Source organism: Schistosoma mansoni, chromosome 3 (assembly GCF_000237925.1).
Source record: "Schistosoma mansoni strain Puerto Rico chromosome 3, complete genome".
NCBI classification, from domain to species: domain Eukaryota; kingdom Metazoa; phylum Platyhelminthes; class Trematoda; order Strigeidida; family Schistosomatidae; genus Schistosoma; species Schistosoma mansoni.
In genome coordinates, this window is record NC_031497.1 from 25,077,369 (window position 1) to 25,097,198 (window position 19,830).

The following is a 19,830-nucleotide window of genomic DNA, read 5'->3' on the forward strand; positions in this document are numbered from 1 at the left end:
TAAAGGAATCATCTTCCTAGCTTTAATAATCTAATATATTTACACCAGTCATCATCAATTCATTCTGAAACTCACCTTTTGGTTGATCATGGCTAACATTTTAGTTATATCATGGTCTTTGATAATACTGATAATTAAAAGGTGATGTTATAAACTGTAAGATACTTGTTATAACGCTAGGGTTTCTTGTTATAACAGTCCTTTAACTTTTTACACGTATGTGGGACGTTAATTTACCTTAGACGAATATCTACACTAAATTCCCTACCAGTGTATATTCTACAGGACTTCAACACAACTGAGATCAAGAACACGAGAAAAGCCTGACTAGAACGTCAATATATTTTCACACCAAAATCTGACACAATCCAACAACAAGGAACAGTCAATCCATAATAATAAGGATAGGGGAATATATAACACATATAACACTTGTCCTCCTATCTTATGTCTGACTCAGCAAAACAAACAGTCGTTGTCGTTCTCGCCCATACATCACGTAATGAATAAAATAATTAGATAAACCTGTTGGTATTACCTTTTGATTCAAATAAGGTATATTAGCATTGTATCGCCAGTTTTTTTCCTTAAAATTTCCTGTTAACCAATATATTTGGTCTCTTCTATCAAGCGTTGAAGAGTGAACCTGTGACCATTTGTCTGAACTTTGGGCATTTAGACTCGAGGTTGAACATCATGGTAGTTCATAAAACCGATTGATCAAGTAACAAAAGCAGTGACTAAGTTAGTAGATATTTTGTTAACTGACGGTGTGAGGTTGTAAAGATTATGAAGTCCTAATAAAAGCACTGGTCAACCTAAGTCGGAAAACTGTTAGAGATCCAAGAGGACTAGACGGCGGTTACGTTCTAGTTTGGGCTGCTCAGTACAACCGCGCATGTATAACCTCACTACATGAAATCAAATTCAGGACTTGTGTTTAAACCATTGAGCCGGGATCCGTCGGTATATAAACCTAACTTGAGTCAGTCCAAAACAATGCGTGACCATCTTTCATTGTCTTCGGTGAGTATCATCCACAAGCCTAACACATTTAAACTGAGGAGTCTCATACGAAACGACTGTGCAGTGCTGCTAGGTTATTAATGATCGTCTAACTTAAGTCAATTCGTGATCTTAGTACTGTCAACTGTCCAGGTAGAAAAATAATGATACTAAAAGCAATAATATACATGATATTTTTTAACTGACTTACTTGAACTTCTGGTGTATTCATCAATCTAAAATGTGGTGTTTCTAAAGACATTGATGCACATGATAAAGTTGTTACAAATATAGCTATCCAATCCAAATATGTAACTAATCCAAGAAATTTACTAAAAGAAATTACATAGAAAAGAAAAGTTGAGAAGTAAGGTTGCTTTTAAGTTTATATTATTTGAAAACGATATGCTATCAACATTATCAGCCTATAGGTTGCACATTTTCTTAAATTCAAGCAATAGATGAGATCCTCTATCTACAGATTACCTTTAACTACATAATATTCATTTGATTGGATTGTGATGCTTACTTACTTAACTTAATCTATGAATGGCGTGTATACACCAGTCGTAGTACAAGTAAGAACAACTAGAGAAGTTGATTTACATCGAGTGATTCACATTTTTGATTTTTGTATACTATGTAATATTTAGTGGTAATTGGTATGAAATCCTGATCGACCTAAATCTTGCTCTAGGATCTTCATAATCTTAAGTGTATTGATGCTCTTCATGAGACTCACAACCAGTTTAACGATTGTCAAAGTCAAGCCTTTTCAGCAAAAAGAGAACTCTAAAATTTCAAAGACATATTTTAAAAAGTAATCAACAGTCTAGAAAGTTATTGTGCTACCACCACTTCACTTCGCTGACTGACTTTTACAATAATACAGTGTGAAAATAACATCTTTTTTATACCATTTAAAAGATCAATTTTATGGAGATTGCCATCTTTGAACATAGTTCACATCATGATTTGACATTTTGCAGATAACCTTCGTAAACCTACTCACACTAGATGACTGCTTCGTTCTAGAATGAGACTTCTTGGATGTGTGTACAAAACGATCGAGTCTGTAGTATCGGTTGTTATGTTAAGCCCATATGCTTTATTCTAACTTCTGGACAAGTCAATTCACCTATCCATCATGAATCATGTTTTCACCTTGTTAATCAGTCACTTATTAACCCTGATCATTTTTTTATGATCGTAGATGTGTGTACACTTCTTATACTACTTATCACATGTCTGTCATTTATTCTTGTCTTACTATAAATATTGATTAAAGCTTGGTAAAAGTGAGTCGACTTACCCGCCATCTCCAGTGCGCATTATTTTCGCTTCGCTCTGATGAGTTGGCTTACCCACCATTTCCAATATGTGTCATTTTTACTTCGCTTGCTGATATTTACTCATGTGCTTATAACTTTCTGGCGTGCATCATTTATCAATAAAACTGTAGCTACCGCTTCTCTTTGCCTTCTGATTTTAAGCACCTTTAAGATTGGTATTATAACGGTTATCAAGGTGAAGGATTAGCGAAGCACGGCACTACACTTCACATAACTAGTTAATTAAGGTTTATCGGTTTATATTTGGATTCGGGTATCTATTCAAAAAACTATAAAAGGTTTTCTTCTAACAGTGAAAATTTCATCAATAACAATAACTTACTGTATAAAATTTCCATTATCTGTTGAATCCATTGAATCATTTGCTTTATGTCTTGCTTCAACAAGTACTAAACATAATCGCCGAAAACGATTTTCACGTCCAAGAACAAATAATGGTCGATCAAAAAATGGATGATTTTCTCTAAGTTCAACTTCTTGTTGTGTTCTAATATAAATTATTAATCAAAAAGAAAAATAATTAATTCAATATTCAAATTATTGAATATTGAGTAAATGAAACTGATCAACACTTCTAATGTGTCATTGTGGTGTGGTCTACTTATATCTCATAAGTATATCTTATAAGTAGTATATGGTGATGGTCGGGCATAGAATGTATTTTGACAGAAGATCGATAAGGAACGAACATGAATGAAGCGCGATCGGTATGAAAATGCATGAACAATGGAATCAGAGAAGACGGACTGATATTTGCCGAAGGAACAGTTAAGAATGAGACAATTGAGTGTTATTTTGCAAATTAACTGTTCACTGTATGGTTATCAAAATTTAGTGAGATAGTCTGTAATTTGTGCTTAAGTACATTCGATTGTCCTTGCCCATGTTCTCATTCGCTACATCATGACCAAAAAAAGATTGTTTCCCGTAATGGATCAATCTTTTTGTTTTTCTTTTTGTTGTAAATGCCTATCACTATCTTAATGTATCTTTAGAGATTTATTTCAGTGAGTTCAACGATTCAAATATGATAACTGACTTCCAATGATTATTTGATGTGAATATTATCTCAACTATGAAAACACTGAAATCTTCACAAAACCCCTTCCGATTATAATCATGTGCTCACTAGTGACTGACTTCAAGTTATATGTCCTGGAGTTCTAGTGAGAAGCAGTGACCATTGGATGTCAACCAGGTCTGTTGTGAGATATCAACTCACTGAAGACAATTGGTGAACGGTTGGTCAACTTGGTGGATTGGTTGGTTAGACATTGACACTGTTGGATGCCGGCTCAGTTGTCTACCGGTTAAGTGCTCTGGCGCGAGACTGGTAGGTCCTGGGTTCGAATCTCGAGAGTGCGGGATCGTGGATGCGCACTGCTGAGAGTTCCATAATAGGACGAAACGGCCGTCCAGTACTTACAGGTTTTCTATGGTGGTCTAGCTACATTTGACTCATGCTTTCAATTAAGAAAATTTGATAATGATTATTGTTGATAAAATTTTAAAGTTGACGTCAGACTGTGATGTGTTTTATTGATGTCAACAGATATAAGTTGTGTGTATCATCAATAGAAAGTGAAATGGCTGGAGTCAGAAGGTTAAGAAGATCGAAGGAAGAGAACGAGAACAAAGAATGATTGCTATAAAAACAAAAGAACAATGAAGTCTGAGACGATTGATTGATATTTTCAAAACGAACAGTCGAATTTGAGACAATTGATTGATATTTTGCAAATGAAGTATTTACTGTATGCTTCTCAGATTTTACCAAGTTGTTCTGTAATTTTGCATTCAAGTACATTCGATCGTCCCTACTTATGTTCTCGTTCAGTACAAGATTATTAAGTTGGCGATGTTAATTTTTGTCAATCTTATTTTACAAACCTGTACTGAAAATACTTTGTGATATGATTCTTCACAGACACTATTTTCACCATACAAGAACTATTTCAGTAAAAATAACTGGTCACCTATGAGAATGTCTAGACAATTCACTTCTCTGTGCTGAAACAACCCGAGCTGAACATTGATAGGTTACATCTCATGAAGAAGAAATGACTAGCTTGTATTCAGGCCATTTTTATTCGACAAAAAACTGGAACTAGTTAGCATAAGAAATTGTCACCTTCTTACATCATGTTTATGCTCATATTAAAACAATATAGAAATGAAAGCAAGAACAAAGGTGCTAGTAAAATTACATGAGTTTATTTTATTTCGTTCAGTTCACATTAGCTATTTAAAAGTCGTAATTACAAAATGAGTTCTAAATACCACAGTACACGGGCTTCACCAAAATCACTCATCTGAACTCCAAATCTTCTCTATCATCTAATACTTTTAATTCTTATTTATCAGTAGGTTCATACTAGGAGTTATTTAGCTAATAGTCAATAAAACATAGAGATGCAAAACACTGCTTCACCCTGATATGATTATCTCACCTTTTAAGTTCTGCAAGTTGAGCTTTTTGTTGTAATAGTTTGATATCATCATGACTTGTTCTATTCCCAGTTGTTGTTTGTGATTCAGCATTATGAGCTGGTGTTACTGAGGGATTTCCTCCCCTAACTTCTCCATTAGCTCTAAATGATTTATTTGTTCCGACTGGATTTCCAACTCTGTTTCTTGTACTTCTACAAAAGTATCAGTTTATATCATAAATTTGTAAATGGGAGAAATCTTTAAGTTATACTCTTGTGTCTACTTAAAAAAGAATAAGTAGCTTCAAGATATATTTCACAACATCTCAAATGGTGAATCATGTTTACGAAGCCATGATTTTTTTAAATATACATAAAGTATATAAATCATTATTAAAAACATATAATTGAATAGTTTCATGATAGGGTAATATAAACCTGCGCAACAGTGACAAATACACAATACTGGACTGTTGATCAATCTTGATTTTGACCACATCAACTTCAAACAAAAGGAATTTGATGCCTTTCGACTCTAATCTTTGAATATTATAAATTGCATATTCTCATAACAAAAAAGGGTTTACGACTTTGACTTTATTTCGGTTTATTGTTAAATAAAGTTTCATGTCCATTAGATGGTTTATTTAGTGATAGGGAGTTGAATTACTTGGACATAATTCAACAGTTAAATGTTATTAGGCGTAGACGGTATAAAGGGTACTGAAATTTCTTTTTATCATCACAGGAAAGTAGCATCAATCAATGTTCACTAAACTGACCATATTTTCAGTGTAACATTACCAAGTTAAACCTTTAATCATTGATCTATCATCGACTTGAAGAAGACCTCTAAAGGATTTTAAAATCTTGATCAAGCGATTCATAAGAAGCATTTTCTTAATCTGACCTCACAAAAGTCCTAAAATAGGAAAGTTGGTTACGTAATGTTTCACAGACCGTTGTTTACATTTTTAATTTTCAGTAGTTCTACCTCCCTATTAAACTAATTATCAAGAGAATTTCAAATATTCAAGGAGGAACATCCTTTGAAAAATCAATTGTTATTAACCATTAATCAAATTAATGTCACCATATTATAAAATTGATTAATAACAAGTTGACCATGAAGTTGGCCAAGGTAAAAGGAGCGGCTGGACATATTTCTTTTAGATGCAAAGTGCATAGACTAGCCACTTCTTTCTGTATCTATCAATTTAACTGCTCCTGTGGGGCAAGTTATATAGGCAGATGTTCTAGGAATTTGTATACTCGGGCTCGTGAGCACCTCCCAGTGTGGTTAAGCAAAGGTGTAGTCAAAACGGTTAACAGCTCTATTTTAGCCCATTTAGTTCAGATGGGACATAGAGCCAACATCGAGTAGTCTTTCACAATAATATATCGTGTTAACAGCAGTCTACCTAATTCCGTCAGACTGAGAGTACTGCAGACGCCTGAGGCAGTTGCTATTCGGATCAAAATGCCAGAGCTTTGCATCCAAAAGAAATATGTCCAGCCGCTCCTTTTACCCTGGCCAACTTCAGGGTCAACTTGTTAATAATCAGTTATTAATCATTTTCAAGCATGGATTTATAATATTTTTGCAATATTTTTAATAGTAAATGATAGAAATTTAAGAAACATTCAGAACCAAACAGCACTGTAATGACATTTTGTTATTCTTGTTTGAAAGTTCCAAACAGTGAGAATTCATGGAACTTTTAAGTAGCAGAATGAAAAGGATATAATTTAAATTAGTGAATATGAACTCGATCTCATCAAGTTCTCATCTTCAGTGTGATAAACCTTCTTATTGAGAGCTTAATTCGGTTTCATTAGCTCTTCTATAACACCACCATAAATCTTCACGGTAACTTGAACATGAGAGAAAAGGCGCGAAATATGGAAAGGACGCTTTACTCCAAGATTAGTTTATGTACAGAAAATCTAGGGTATTTATTGCATTTTAGATGGCCTTGGGCTTCTGGAAAGTTATGTAACCCTTCTAAATATAGTAGCAGGATAACTATTCACCCAATCAGAAATGTGACACGTGACTTTCCACTTTCTAGATGTTTCTGAAAAAAGTCCATCGAATGATAATTGGATAAGATGTTTCCGAGAGTTTTCAGAGCCCCTTTATGTTTTTTTCGAGGAATTTTTAAATTTTGATTTGAGTTTTCTTTTTCCTTATTTGTCAGTTCGGTTTTATTCAATACTGCATGTTTAGATAGTTATAGTTTGATCAAAATAAACATTGCATAGACAGTAGAAATTAGAAGATATTCAACTTTTCAAAGTAAAGTCTTAACTAACAGGTTAGTCAAGAAGAAAATATCAAATACTCAACAGAACAATATTCATCTAGATCCTTTTGAGCAAACATCGAAAGGATGAAGAGCAACTGGAAACAACTGGAATGGATTGTCCAGGACAGAGTTGGATGTAGAATGCTGGTGGAAGGCATATGTTCCTCCACGAAGTGTAACAGGAATAAGCAAATAAGTAAAGAGATTAGTGTGCTGTTAGTTGAGACTTCGGTACTTCAAAAATATTTACAGTAATATAAAGTCTAAAACTTAAAGTTTTCTGTGTAGATTATACAATTGAATACAGATGTTCACTATCCAAGTTTACATAATCTATTTTGTTTTTAAATAAAAAATATCATTTCTAAGATAAATATTCTTGTAAACATATGTCTCAATGTTAGTGATTATAATTTTGATTCATAAACACATTAAACTATTCATGAGACCAAATGTAAATGAAGATAAATTTAAACTGTGAATACTCTGAACTTTAACTCCGCCTGTAGCCCTTCCGGGAGTTGCTGCTGGTCCCAAGCCCGGATAAAGGAGGAGGGTTGGGCATGGGAATTAGTGCCCCCATCCCGTAAAAAAACTAACTCGCTAAATAATACGCTAACCAGGAAAGATTATTCAAACAATTTTTAACTCTGAACTTTACCTTCTGTCTAATCGAATTTGATGTTGAGTTGATAACAAAGATCTATTTCCAATGTTTGAAGTTTTTTCAATAGTCAATAAACGTGTTTTATTCGATTCACTACATAAATGAAAAAAAAAAGCAAACAGAGCGAAATATTGTGATTTCAAATGAGAATAACATTCAATGTTGTGTAATGATGACTTGTAAGAAATAAATATATCCGTTTTGAAAAGTCAAGTTTACAAACCGTTCCTGGAGAACCGAGAAACACTGAGAAATATGTAGACATACTACTCTAGATTAGTCCATAATATGCATTATATTGAGTTTTGTTTTTGTACTCTTTCGTAACTAAATCTTATCTTTTCCTATTTAAATCCATGGACATGGATTGTAAATTTTCAAAGACTTTGGAGAGGTACTCAAATCTACAATGAAACTGTAAATTATGGTTCTGACTAATGCGAAATATAAATTGATTTTAAACTTATTCTTCAGTCTTAGGGGTAATAATGCATCATAACTGTTCCAATCATTTCTTGGTATCATCTAGTCGATATGACAAAATGATCTAAAGCGAATAATTTTATAGAATCTATTAACTAATTGTAGTGGGTTTTCCAAATTAAAGTATTTTGATCTAGGAGGTCACATGTAAAAGTTATTGGATTGTAAAACGGTAATTGGATGTAGTCGACAGAAATCTATGGACCTAGGTTTCATAAGATTTGGCGCTTATCATCAAGGTGTACGTGTAATATTGAGGGAGCCGATGATTCCTGGTGGCTCACTACGTTTTGCGATCAGAGAAGTTACCGCTCAGCTATTTCGGCATCGATCTATCTCTTGTAGTACTGAGATTTATTGGCGAGACTGTAATTTATGGACGAGCCAATCAGAAGCGTTTGAGGGATTTCAAGGTCATGGCGCTTATTTTAGCTAATGCTCATGTACGATCAGGTCACAGAGAATTTTAGAGAACGCTTGACAACTAAGCGGCTACAACAAATGAAATTACTAGGAAGTTCCTGTATTTGTAATAACGAGTAATTAATTACTTGTAGACCTTGTGCAGACTACCTTGATGTTGTCCTTCGATGTAATATATGTTGAAGGAAGACGTCTGCTAGAATAGGAACCTTTATCGCTCGGTCCAGATAAAGACTGAGGCATATTATTATAAATGCCGCCACCTTTATAATAAAAGCACCAGTAACATTGGCTGCAATAATCGCAGATGTTACTGAAGCTTCAGCTGTTCAGTGGTATGAGGATTGTAGGGACATATCTATAATAAAAATGATAAACTCACACAACCGGAGTACACATAAATAATAATGAAGCTATGTGGTCGAGGCTGAGAGGGTTTTTATAACCTTATCATGGCCCCAGAGACCAACTATTAAGGAGCCATATGAATGAGTTCCTCTACCTTATGCATTACGATTTTGGGACCTTTGAACCTTTTTCTAACCTTGACGAGTTTTTGGACCATATAAAAGAAGTGTATCCACTTTAATTCTTTGGTTTTGTATAATATATTTTCACTGTATGCTGAATGTTTACTGATTGACTATGATTTCCCAAGGTCACTCAAGATTCGTTCAAAGATCGTCCATAAATTATAGTCTCGCCAATTTATTTACATTTGGTTGATCACTGAGTATTAACTAATTCCATATATTTCAAATCTGTTGTAGTCTAGATCGAAATCTATCTATCACGTTGATCAAATTCGAGTAAACCAACCGACTGTAATATAAAATTAAGATAATCGATATGAAATGTTTATCATTACTTACTTTAAAAGATAAATAATTGCACGAAATTTCTCTTCACCATGTAATCCATGAACTTTGCGTTTAATAGCTCTTAATGTTTCAACATCTGTATGACTAGGTAGTGCTTCTTTTGCTAATGCATTATAATGATTAAAATGTGGATTAGCATTAGAAGGATTTATACAAAGTGAATTTATTCTTAATTGACTTTGTTCTTTTGTTTGTTGTGATTTAGTTATTGTTGTTAACATTTCTTCAATAGTTTCATCTTCAACTTCTTCAAGAGCTGATATAACAGCAAATTGACGCATAAAACTATCACGAATTTTTGGCATTAAGAAATCGGATACAAGTCGAGTAAGTTGTAACATTTGTGGACGATTTCTTGGTTATTGATTGAAAAAAAGAACAGAAAACAAAGAAAAACAATAGAAAAGGAAATTAGTATAATCGGTCAGTCGTAATTATCGTGGTGTTTGGCACAAATATGCATTGGCTTAAGTTATCATAATACAATAGCACAATGAGATGAAGTGAACATGATGAGTAGTGAAGAAATCGAAATATTATAGTGGCAATGATAATGAGGAAAACCAAGCACTGAGAATATGGCTTAATAAAAATTAGAAAAATATACATGAAAGAATGCTGAAACTAATGATCTAAAAGAATACCAGGAGTGGATACTTCTCAATCATTGTGATTAATTATAAGTCATGTCATTCAAAGTCTTTAACCCCTACGTGAGGTTATTAAGTAGATCCCGAACGGATAATCTTTATCCACTAACACGGCTTAGAATAACAGCTAGTGACTTCATGGACTTTCGTCACGTTTAGGTTCGTCCACTCTTGTTTTCCATCGAGCTTACGTCTACACCAGCAAACGCTGATCGAATCGATTTCATGAGGACACATTTAGGTTGATAAATAAGAGTTTTACGGACAGACAACTTAGATAAGTTGATAATTCGTAGACTGCCAATGAATTAGTATAAAAAATCATAATACATTAAACAGAAATTAAATAATACAAAACGCAGGTGTCGATACTATGTTATCAGTTGTGGTAAGAAAGCAAAAGTTATTAAACATTGTTCAGAAGATAAAGCTGAAACAAAAAACATCATACAAAGCTCAAGATGTAAAGAGCGATAGAAAGAGTGCAGTTGCAACTGTGGCTGATTAAAACCGTTTCTTTCAACTTCTCGAATCGTAGACTTCATGGACTAGTGCCACATTTTGTTTGGATCCCCCCCCCAATTTTCTTCTCATCTACTAGAATACTGGCTAACATAGCCTTCTAGGATAGAATGTGGATGACAATGAGTGACGTATATTTCTGATACCTCAGTCATCGAAAGTCTACAGTCAACATAACACCTTTAATTATAGCCTTAGGTTTAGTCTCAGCCCTTACTTAATTACAACGTTGTATAATTCCTAATAAAATTCTTTTTTGCTTATAGATTGAGTTTATTCCACTGAGCCTTTTAACTGTTAGTCCCGAAATATCTTTGATTTTCTTTTGGTTACTTCTATTTAGTCTATCGACAATTTCATAGTTGAACTCATTTCTATAGATTTTCTTATTATAACAAGAAATCAGGTTGTAATGTTTAACTGATGTATGATATTCATGTAAACGAAAGTAAATACTTAGACTAATACAGTGTTTCATTCTTTTTTAACCATTTACTTTGTATATAACACTCAATTCATCTTTTTTTTCTGTTATTGTTTCTTATGGTTCTGAGGAGGCTATACATGTTTGTAAGTTACTTAACTTCAAACAATATTCAATGGTTGTTCAATTTCATGGATTGGTTGAAGTTAGACATTAACACCGTTGGATGACGGCCGACTCAGTGGTCTATCGGTTAGGTGCGCTGGCGTGGGACTGGTAGGTCCTGTGTTCGAATCTCGTGAGGCGTCGTCGTGGATGCGCACTGCTGAGGAGTCCCACAATAAGACGAAACGGCCGTCAATCAGTGCTTCCAGGTTTTCCATGGTAGTCTAGCTTCCATTGACTCATGATCTCAATTATATAAAATTATTAAAATCTCCACAAAGCCCCCTTCTGATAATTTGTTATATGTTTTATTTTATTCATGATAATAGGCTTTAATATCTTTATTCTTTAGATGAAAGCTCTTTTCGTAATATGGATATGATTTGCATTTGTTTTCTATAAGTAAGTCAATGAATCATATTTGACCTTTCAATATTATTATTAATCCATTTCATATGTGTTTAAAGTACAATTAATGTTAAAATTTATTATTTTCTAACTAATTTTTATACTGCTTTGTTTAATTATAACTGTTGCATAAATATGTGTAAAATAACGGGAAGATTCAAACAAACAATACTAAGTGAATTTAAACTTCACCCCATTGCACAAGCAAGTGGCTATCAGGACTCAGTAGCTAAGTGGATAACGCAATGGCGTTTGAAGCGAAAGGTACTGGGTTCGAGTCCCGGACTAAACATCAACTCTGAGATGCAGGTACATCCAGATGACGAGTCCCAAATAGGATGAAACGCGCTTTATCCTGGATTCCACTGCTAGCCATTATCCATCTTTGCTCATAATGCTTGTGAATTAAGGTTATATCAAGGCAATACGCATAATAAGAGATTGATCAATTGAAGTCCTAAATGTCAATGGGAAGTTTCAAACAAACAATACCAAGTGACTTTATATGTAACATAGTTTGAAAGTTATTTCAAAGACTTACTTCTTTTAAGTACTAAACTTATCGATAAAATATATCTTCACCTAGTAACTATATATATAAATATAATGATATTTAATGAACAACAAAAAACAAGCCGAGGTATTTTACAATTTATGACAATAATTTTAACCACCCCCCTGTGCCGCCAAAGAAAACTATTAGATATATTTCTAATCTATTAGCCGCATTATACAAATTTGTGTGATTTTTAGAACAGACAAAAAAACTGTACTTTACATACATTTAAAAAAAACCCATGTGTTAAGTTTCATTGTTCAAGTCATTGTATCATATGAATAAGGAGAACTAAACGTAAGAATACCTTTCGTATGACGTAATACAACATATATGTGAAATCATAGTAGTGAAAGTTTGTGAATAATGATAATCATTCTAAAACATGAGGAGGAAGTATTCTTTTTAACAATTTCTTGATTAAGATCCTGAATCAATCGGTGTTAACATCAATCAAAAACTTAACAATCTTCACAATCCAATACTGATGATGATTTCGTTGGAAAGACGATTACCTTTGCTGAATTCTCTTTATTTTTATTCAATGGTACAATGGGTTATTTTTGAATAATGATTTTATCGATGTAAGATAGAAAATAACGGAGAATTTCTAAAAGTTTGATCCTTAAATTAATTAGTAATCAATAAACAGAAAGAAATAAATGTGATTTATCAACCAATTAAAAATACAATAATTATCAGAAGGGGTTTTGTGGAGATTTAGTATTTTCATATTCGAAAGCGTGAGTCAATTGAAGCTAGACCACCATGGAAAACCTGGGAGCACTGGACGGCCGTTTCGTCCTATTATGAGACTCCTCAGCAGTTCGTTTCCACGATCCCACACTCGCAAGATTCGAGCCCACGACCTACCAGAGCCAGAGCCCTTAACCGATAGACCACTGAGCCGGCATTCAACTGTAAACAACTACCAGATTAGGAAAGGGAATTAAGGGCTTGAGGATAATTTATATAAATATCCCCACAATGAGACAACAGAAAGATTGACTACAATTAATCACGACCAACATCGACAGAATAAACTGAAATTTAAAGTGTTCACTTCTTTCTACGCTTTTGTTGATAACGTTGTTCAGAAAGACAATGACAGTTTAAAGAATAAATCACCTATCTCAGAGAAACTAATGTTAATATAATTTGACGTTGAGATCATGAATCAATTGAAGCTAGACCACCATGGAAAGCCTGGAAGCATTGAACGACCGTGACTGGCTTCAAGAGGTATTTCCTGAAGTTCTAGTGAGAAGCAGTTACCAGTGGAGTTCAACCAGGTTTGTTGGGAGATAGTAACTCACTGAAGACATTGGTGGATGTGTCGCTCAATCTCGTGGATGGGTTGAGGTTAGACATTAACACCGTTGGATGACGGCCGGCTCAGTAGTCTATCGGTTAAGTGCTCTGGCGAGAGACTTGAAGGTCCTGGGTTCGAATCTCGTGAGGCGGGATTGTGGATGCGCACTTCTGAGGAGTCCCACAATGGGACGAAACGGCCGTCCAGTGCTTCCAGGTTTTCCATGGTGGTCTAGCTTCAATTGACTCATGATTTCAACGATATAAAATTACTAAAATCTACATAAAACCCCCCTTCCAATAATTAGAAATTTTAGTGAAAGTTAGTATAATTTAAAATATGAATTTCTTAATACACTTTGCTCAATTATATACAATTAACTTACGGGAACTTTTCAAATACTCTAAGACGCATAGGTAATTTCTGTTGTGTTTCAGCACTGATTTCTCTAAGTTTTAACTTGAAAGAAAAAAAAACTAAAGTTGTAATAAAGGAAAACTATTAACTAATAAATAGGAAAAATTGTTACACTGGACATAAAATAAAATACTATAATCTGTCTTCATAACTGTTCAGTAGATATCGTCATTTCATTTATTTATGTGTGGGCTGTGATACTGTTCGGGTGCCCAGACCGAAGCAGTGTGGTGCATATATATATGTGGTACCCCCCACCATTGTACCAATATTTATGTGTTTAAATAAATCAATAAATGAACTTCATAACTGACTACTATCAAACTTCATACTTGTGAATATGCATAACTCTGTCGATATTACAATCTACCAGTAATGTGTTAAACAGAATACATTAGCAATGTAAATGACATATACATCAGTTGGAATGTAAAGAATTGTAATCGTTTATCTTGTAGATATGAGTGAAATGCATAGTGTCAAAATAATTTGTGTAAATGTTTTTAACATTTCAATCCCATCCAATTTGTAACTTTATCCCCTATTGATTATAAAACATTATTTTTAAAACTGTATTCGTGAAGATTTTGAGCTCAAGTGGATGATTTTGGTGGTATTTTGTTTTCTGAGCTGCATGATTTGGTCGTGGAGCTTTCATCGTTCTTCTGAACGAAAACATCAGCACAAAATTTAGAACATTCCACTTTCATCTGTAGTTTGTGCTAGTGATGTCGTTTAGAATAATGATGTAGGCTCCACGACCAAACCATCCAGCTTATTGAAGAAAACTACACCGAAAACTGTAATGTGACTTTTCTGGTAATATTATATAGTTTTAAATGATCAGTGATGATATATACTTTACCTCTTGATTAATTCTTTGTTCTCGATAATATGTATTGAACATCGTGAAATCATTGAGTTTAAAATTTTATATAATTGGAGATTGAGACTAATTCCATAGATTTGAATTCTGAACACTCACGTAATTAATTGTCGTAATAACATCAGTTATGTACTTACACTGACTTTTAATGGATTTACATTTTAACATTTAGTCAAGTCATTTTTCTGTTTGCTTTTATTTGGTCCGCCGCATATTTTTACAGCGAGGCGGACGTGATCATCCCATTTGTGTATACACTTCGCATATAAATACACATATTATTAAAGTAGTACGTCTATAAACATATTATTGCCAACCCATTATGTAATCAGAAAATTTCTTTCTATAACCACCACCAACCGATGCCCCTCTAGGCAGAATATTTGTCGCTTGCCTCATTGTGCTACTCTATTGCTTTTATTAAATCCCTCCAACCTTCTCATAAAGCTTCCATAAACTGAACCCTTGCTTTCTTCACGAGGTATTTGATATCAGTCACCCATTGAGTGCACGTGGTTGATACGCTATAGACTAATAATGGTTCTGAAGTGGGAGACTTTGGCAACTGATTTTACCTGAATTATGGGATAGATTTCAGATCAAAAGTTAAAACTGCAAGTCTTTATCATCCCTTGTTAGAAATAACAAAAGACTATGAGATTTTATTCATTGTAACCGATCTCCTGGATAGACAGTTTTTGTTGCTGAGCGATAACGAACTACAAACTCAAGTTTATTGCCGTCTAACCCCTTAGTGAAAGGACAAATTAATTTGTCACTAAATATGAGTCACTTTGTACGATGAATTATTATACTTACAACATATCTAACAAAAAACAAGCATGAATAAATTTATTTAAATGATCATTGTTTATTGGATATGGGTCGAATAGGTCACCCATGAATTCATGAAATCAAAGCCTGGCTATCATGATTAATTATTGCCAGTCGACAAAAGAATTCAGGTCATTTTCGATCTTGTACATGATCAGTTATCATGTTAGTGATACTTGAATGACTAAAATAGTTTGTCTTGAGCAAGAGTTGGTTTGAAATTCACTTAGTATTGTTTGTTTGGATCTTTCCATTGATGTTCAGGACTGCAAATGGTCAGTCTCTAATTGGCATATGTGCATACGGTGCGTATTGCCTCGATATAGAGTAAATTCACAAGCATTGTAAGCAAAGATGGATAGTAGATAGCAGTAGAATCCAGTTTGACGCGCGTCTCGTCCCATTTAGGACTCGTCAGCTGCATTACTGGATCTCAGAGCGGATGTTCAATCTAGGACTCCAAACCTGTAACTTTCGCTTCAAACGCCATTGCGTTATCCACTCGGCCACTGAGTCCTGATAGCCACTTGCTTGTGCAATGGGGTGAAGTTTAAATTCACTTGGTATTGTTTGTTTGAATCTTCCCGTTGATGTTTAGGACTGCAAATGGTCAGTCTCTAATTGGCATATGTGCATACTGTGCGTATTGGCTCGAGTCCCAAATAGGACGAAACGCGCGTCCTGGATTTCATTGCTAGCCACTATTCATCAAAATTTGATTTGTTTACTTCATACACAGAAAATTCGCTAAAACACACATTTTTTAGAAAATGCAATACACTATTCAGATTGAAATACAAATTAACATCTAAGACAGAAATATCTGCATATATAAACGTACTTGTTTTAATTTTTTAATATCTTCATCCAGTTCCAAATTATCCAAGATGACAGCAACAAACAAACTAAGAACGATCTATTTAAACAAGAAAGAAATGGTATCACGAACGGTATTTGATAAGAAGTAGAAATGATCATTTATTGACATGACAGAAAAAATTTACAGCTTAGGTGGAGATGCTTTTGGTTGTATTTTGTGTATGGATCGGTGGTGGTTTAATTGACAAGTTTTCATTGTCGTTCTGAACCATCTCATCAAAGCTTACCTCAAGTAGAAGTAAGTTATCTAGTTAATTCATGAGTTAAATCTGCCTATTCTGATAACCTTGTTTGTAGATGGTTTTCTTAATGGTTTTATCAGCTTTATATGTCTTAGCATTCCTGCTGAGTGTTTGGCTTTCTTGACCTATCGCTACGTGATTTGTTCACCCTAAACTAACAAAGACAACCATTCACATACAACGTCATCATAATAGGCTGATTTAACACATATTCACTTATCAAACAGTTCACTTCTCTTTGAAGCAAGCACTGGTGATATTGTCTAGAAAGACAATCAATACGTCACAAGAAAACCAACCATTTCAGAAAATACATCACAACCGAAAATAATTATTTACGTTACCGTGATTCTGATCATATGATGAATAATTTCTTTCAGTTTAAATATGAAACTGATACTGGGTTTTGTGGACTTTGTAGTGATTTAGTAGTTGAATTCATGAGTCGATATAAGCTACCTATGATCATCATATTTTGAAAATAAGGTTTCATTTTAAAATTTATTACTACAGACTAGCTAATCAGGGTCTACTTGATTGTCATGACTAGTGATTAGCGATCTTAAGTGATCTGACTGATCAGTCGCTATGTAAGGAAGAGAGGATGACCATTGAGCATACTTGGTGAAAACCACGCTTTGCAAAGATAAAAGACCACAAGTTACTTATTACGAATGTATACTTTCGCTCAAAAGTTGTAAACTGGAGGGATAAAGTTATGTAGTGTCTATTGGCCCTGTATCTGACTCCATTTAAATCGTATGCTCATTGATATCTAAATACACCGGCCGTCAACTCCTGCATATTACATCGACTTAGTTTGCGTTATGGAATAATGGAATAGAATCGGCCAAATACGAGAATGAATTTTTAAATGCTTTTATTTCATATACTTGTAGATCCAGACAGACAAACAAAGAAACGAAGTGAAAGAAGCGAAGCGGAACGAGACGAAGTGACGCGAAGCGGAGAAGATGAGTGAGCTAACTCGTTTTTATCGAGGGTCACTCAATATTTATAGTCAAACCAAGAATAAGTTACAACCACGTAAGGAATAGGGCAAGCAATTAACACACGATCATATAAAAAGTCGGGAGTCAATAAGCAAATAAACGATTAAGTCCAAATGTGGCTTGAGAAAAATGAATAAATGACTTCATTCAGAAGCTAGGATAATCTATGTGGGCTTGAGATAGTACCAGTCACTAACGGTTTATAAAGTAAACATAGTGATGTTGGGTGAAAAAGAATCATCCTAAGTCATAGCTGAATAATCTGTCATAAGAGCGATAACTGTTGAAGTCTATGACGGCATAGTATTTTCATGCAATTAGGAAACTAAATGATGAAAGTATAAATAATCAATTAATAACAGTTTTGTTTTATTAATTGATGTTTCATTACTTGTCCTTTAAGTCCTCGACATTCTGAACTTACTTGAACAAAACTAAAATAAAAATACGGTTTTCCACATTCGTCTCGTCTCTGATTTTAAATTAAACATAGGCTAAATTTAATTGATTGACGCTTATCAAGTGATGTGATTCTTTACAGAAAATGCGAAACAGAACACTTATAATCACTGGACTTATTTGAAGATGATAAGTAATACGAGAAAATAATCGACAGTAGAAAGAGAGGGCGGAAAAAAAGTAACCGCGTCGGATATAAGGAAGTTATTCACAAAGGACGATTGTTTAGTATCACAGTGATTGATACTAAATATGTAAAACATTAGATGCTGGCTCAGTTTTCCATAATTTGTGTGCTCGTATGATGTTCATAAAGGTCATATACTCTCACTGTTGAACAGTCTAGCGATGGAACGAAACAGTCTATGAATGATTCTTGATTTTGATTGGATATCTGAATCAGACCAAATGGCGATGTAAACGATAAAATATAGTTTCATTTATATAGTTTCATTTAACAACTATATATATATATATATATATATATATATACACGAATGAATATGGTACATTGAATGATGGAACACTAAAAATTCATATCATAATGAACATGTAACAGTATGTTGGCAAAATAAATCGTTGAGAAGGGGTTTTGTGGAGATTTTAGTATTTTCATAGTTGAAATCATGAGTCAATTGAAGCTAGATCGCCATGGAAAACCTGGAAGCACTGAACGACCGTTTCCTCCTATTATAGGAATCTTCAGCACTGTTGGATGCCGACTAAGTGGTCTATCGATTAAATGCTCTGGCGCGAGACTGGTAGGTCCTGTGTTCGAATCTTGCGAGTGCGAGATCATGGATGCGCACTGCTGAGGAGTCCCAGGATGATCTTATTATCACGCTCCGTTTATTACTAACTGCTACCAATTACTTTGTTTATTAAATATTATTACATTTTATGTGTTTTTTACGGAATCATCTCTCTACACAATATACTTACATGAAACCCCCACAAGACCCGAACACTATCAATGATTCATTTACATTATGCATATAAACAAATAAATAAATAAATAAAAAAGTAATTAAATTATTTACCAATGTTACAACTAAATGATAAAATACAAAATAAATTGCTACTCCTGTTGTAACAGCTTCATTTTCTACAACATCCATTGTATCATGCATAACAGCAACCCAACCTTTTTGTGTAAGTATTTGAAACATTGACATAAATGCCTATAATGATATAATGTTTAAAGAAGAAGAAGAAGTAAAACGAAGAAATTGTATTAATTAATGTTCCATATGAAATGTTATGTTTGAAATATGTTTTCCTATAAACATTGCATATTTAAAAAAATGCTCTGGTACGGCTGAGAGTGAGGAGAGTTCGCTCTCCCTCTTGAAATGCTCTTATTTGGCCACGCGTATAAACCCTCTCACAGGAAAGTTCTACTCACTACCTTCTCGTGGCATTATTGTTGTTTACAAAATTGAGAGGACGGAAAGCGAATGTCCGGTGCTTCAACCGGGTTAGTGGACATGGAAAGTTTACCTAGTGGAGTTGGA

At 34.0% G+C, this 19,830-nt stretch overlaps 1 protein-coding gene and 1 non-coding gene across 2 annotated transcripts in view; one reads left to right on the top strand and one right to left on the bottom strand.

Moving 5' to 3' along the window:
* Positions 1-19,830, bottom strand: part of Smp_197640 (voltage-dependent calcium channel) — a gene marked incomplete at both ends in the record, with an annotated part of 139,292 nt that overhangs the window by 47,796 nt on the left and 71,666 nt on the right. The window contains 8 exons of the mRNA XM_018799762.1: positions 1,217-1,337; positions 2,680-2,844; positions 4,808-4,999; positions 7,757-7,855; positions 9,541-9,903; positions 13,972-14,045; positions 16,565-16,639; positions 19,357-19,497. Coding sequence (XP_018651519.1) covers positions 1,217-1,337; positions 2,680-2,844; positions 4,808-4,999; positions 7,757-7,855; positions 9,541-9,903; positions 13,972-14,045; positions 16,565-16,639; positions 19,357-19,497 — 1,230 coding nt within the window. The remainder of the gene's footprint in view (positions 1-1,216; positions 1,338-2,679; positions 2,845-4,807; positions 5,000-7,756; positions 7,856-9,540; positions 9,904-13,971; positions 14,046-16,564; positions 16,640-19,356; positions 19,498-19,830) is intronic.
* Positions 11,941-12,007, top strand: Smp_tRNA_00151_Pseudo_TTG.1.1. Its single transcript has one exon. It is a non-coding gene (tRNA).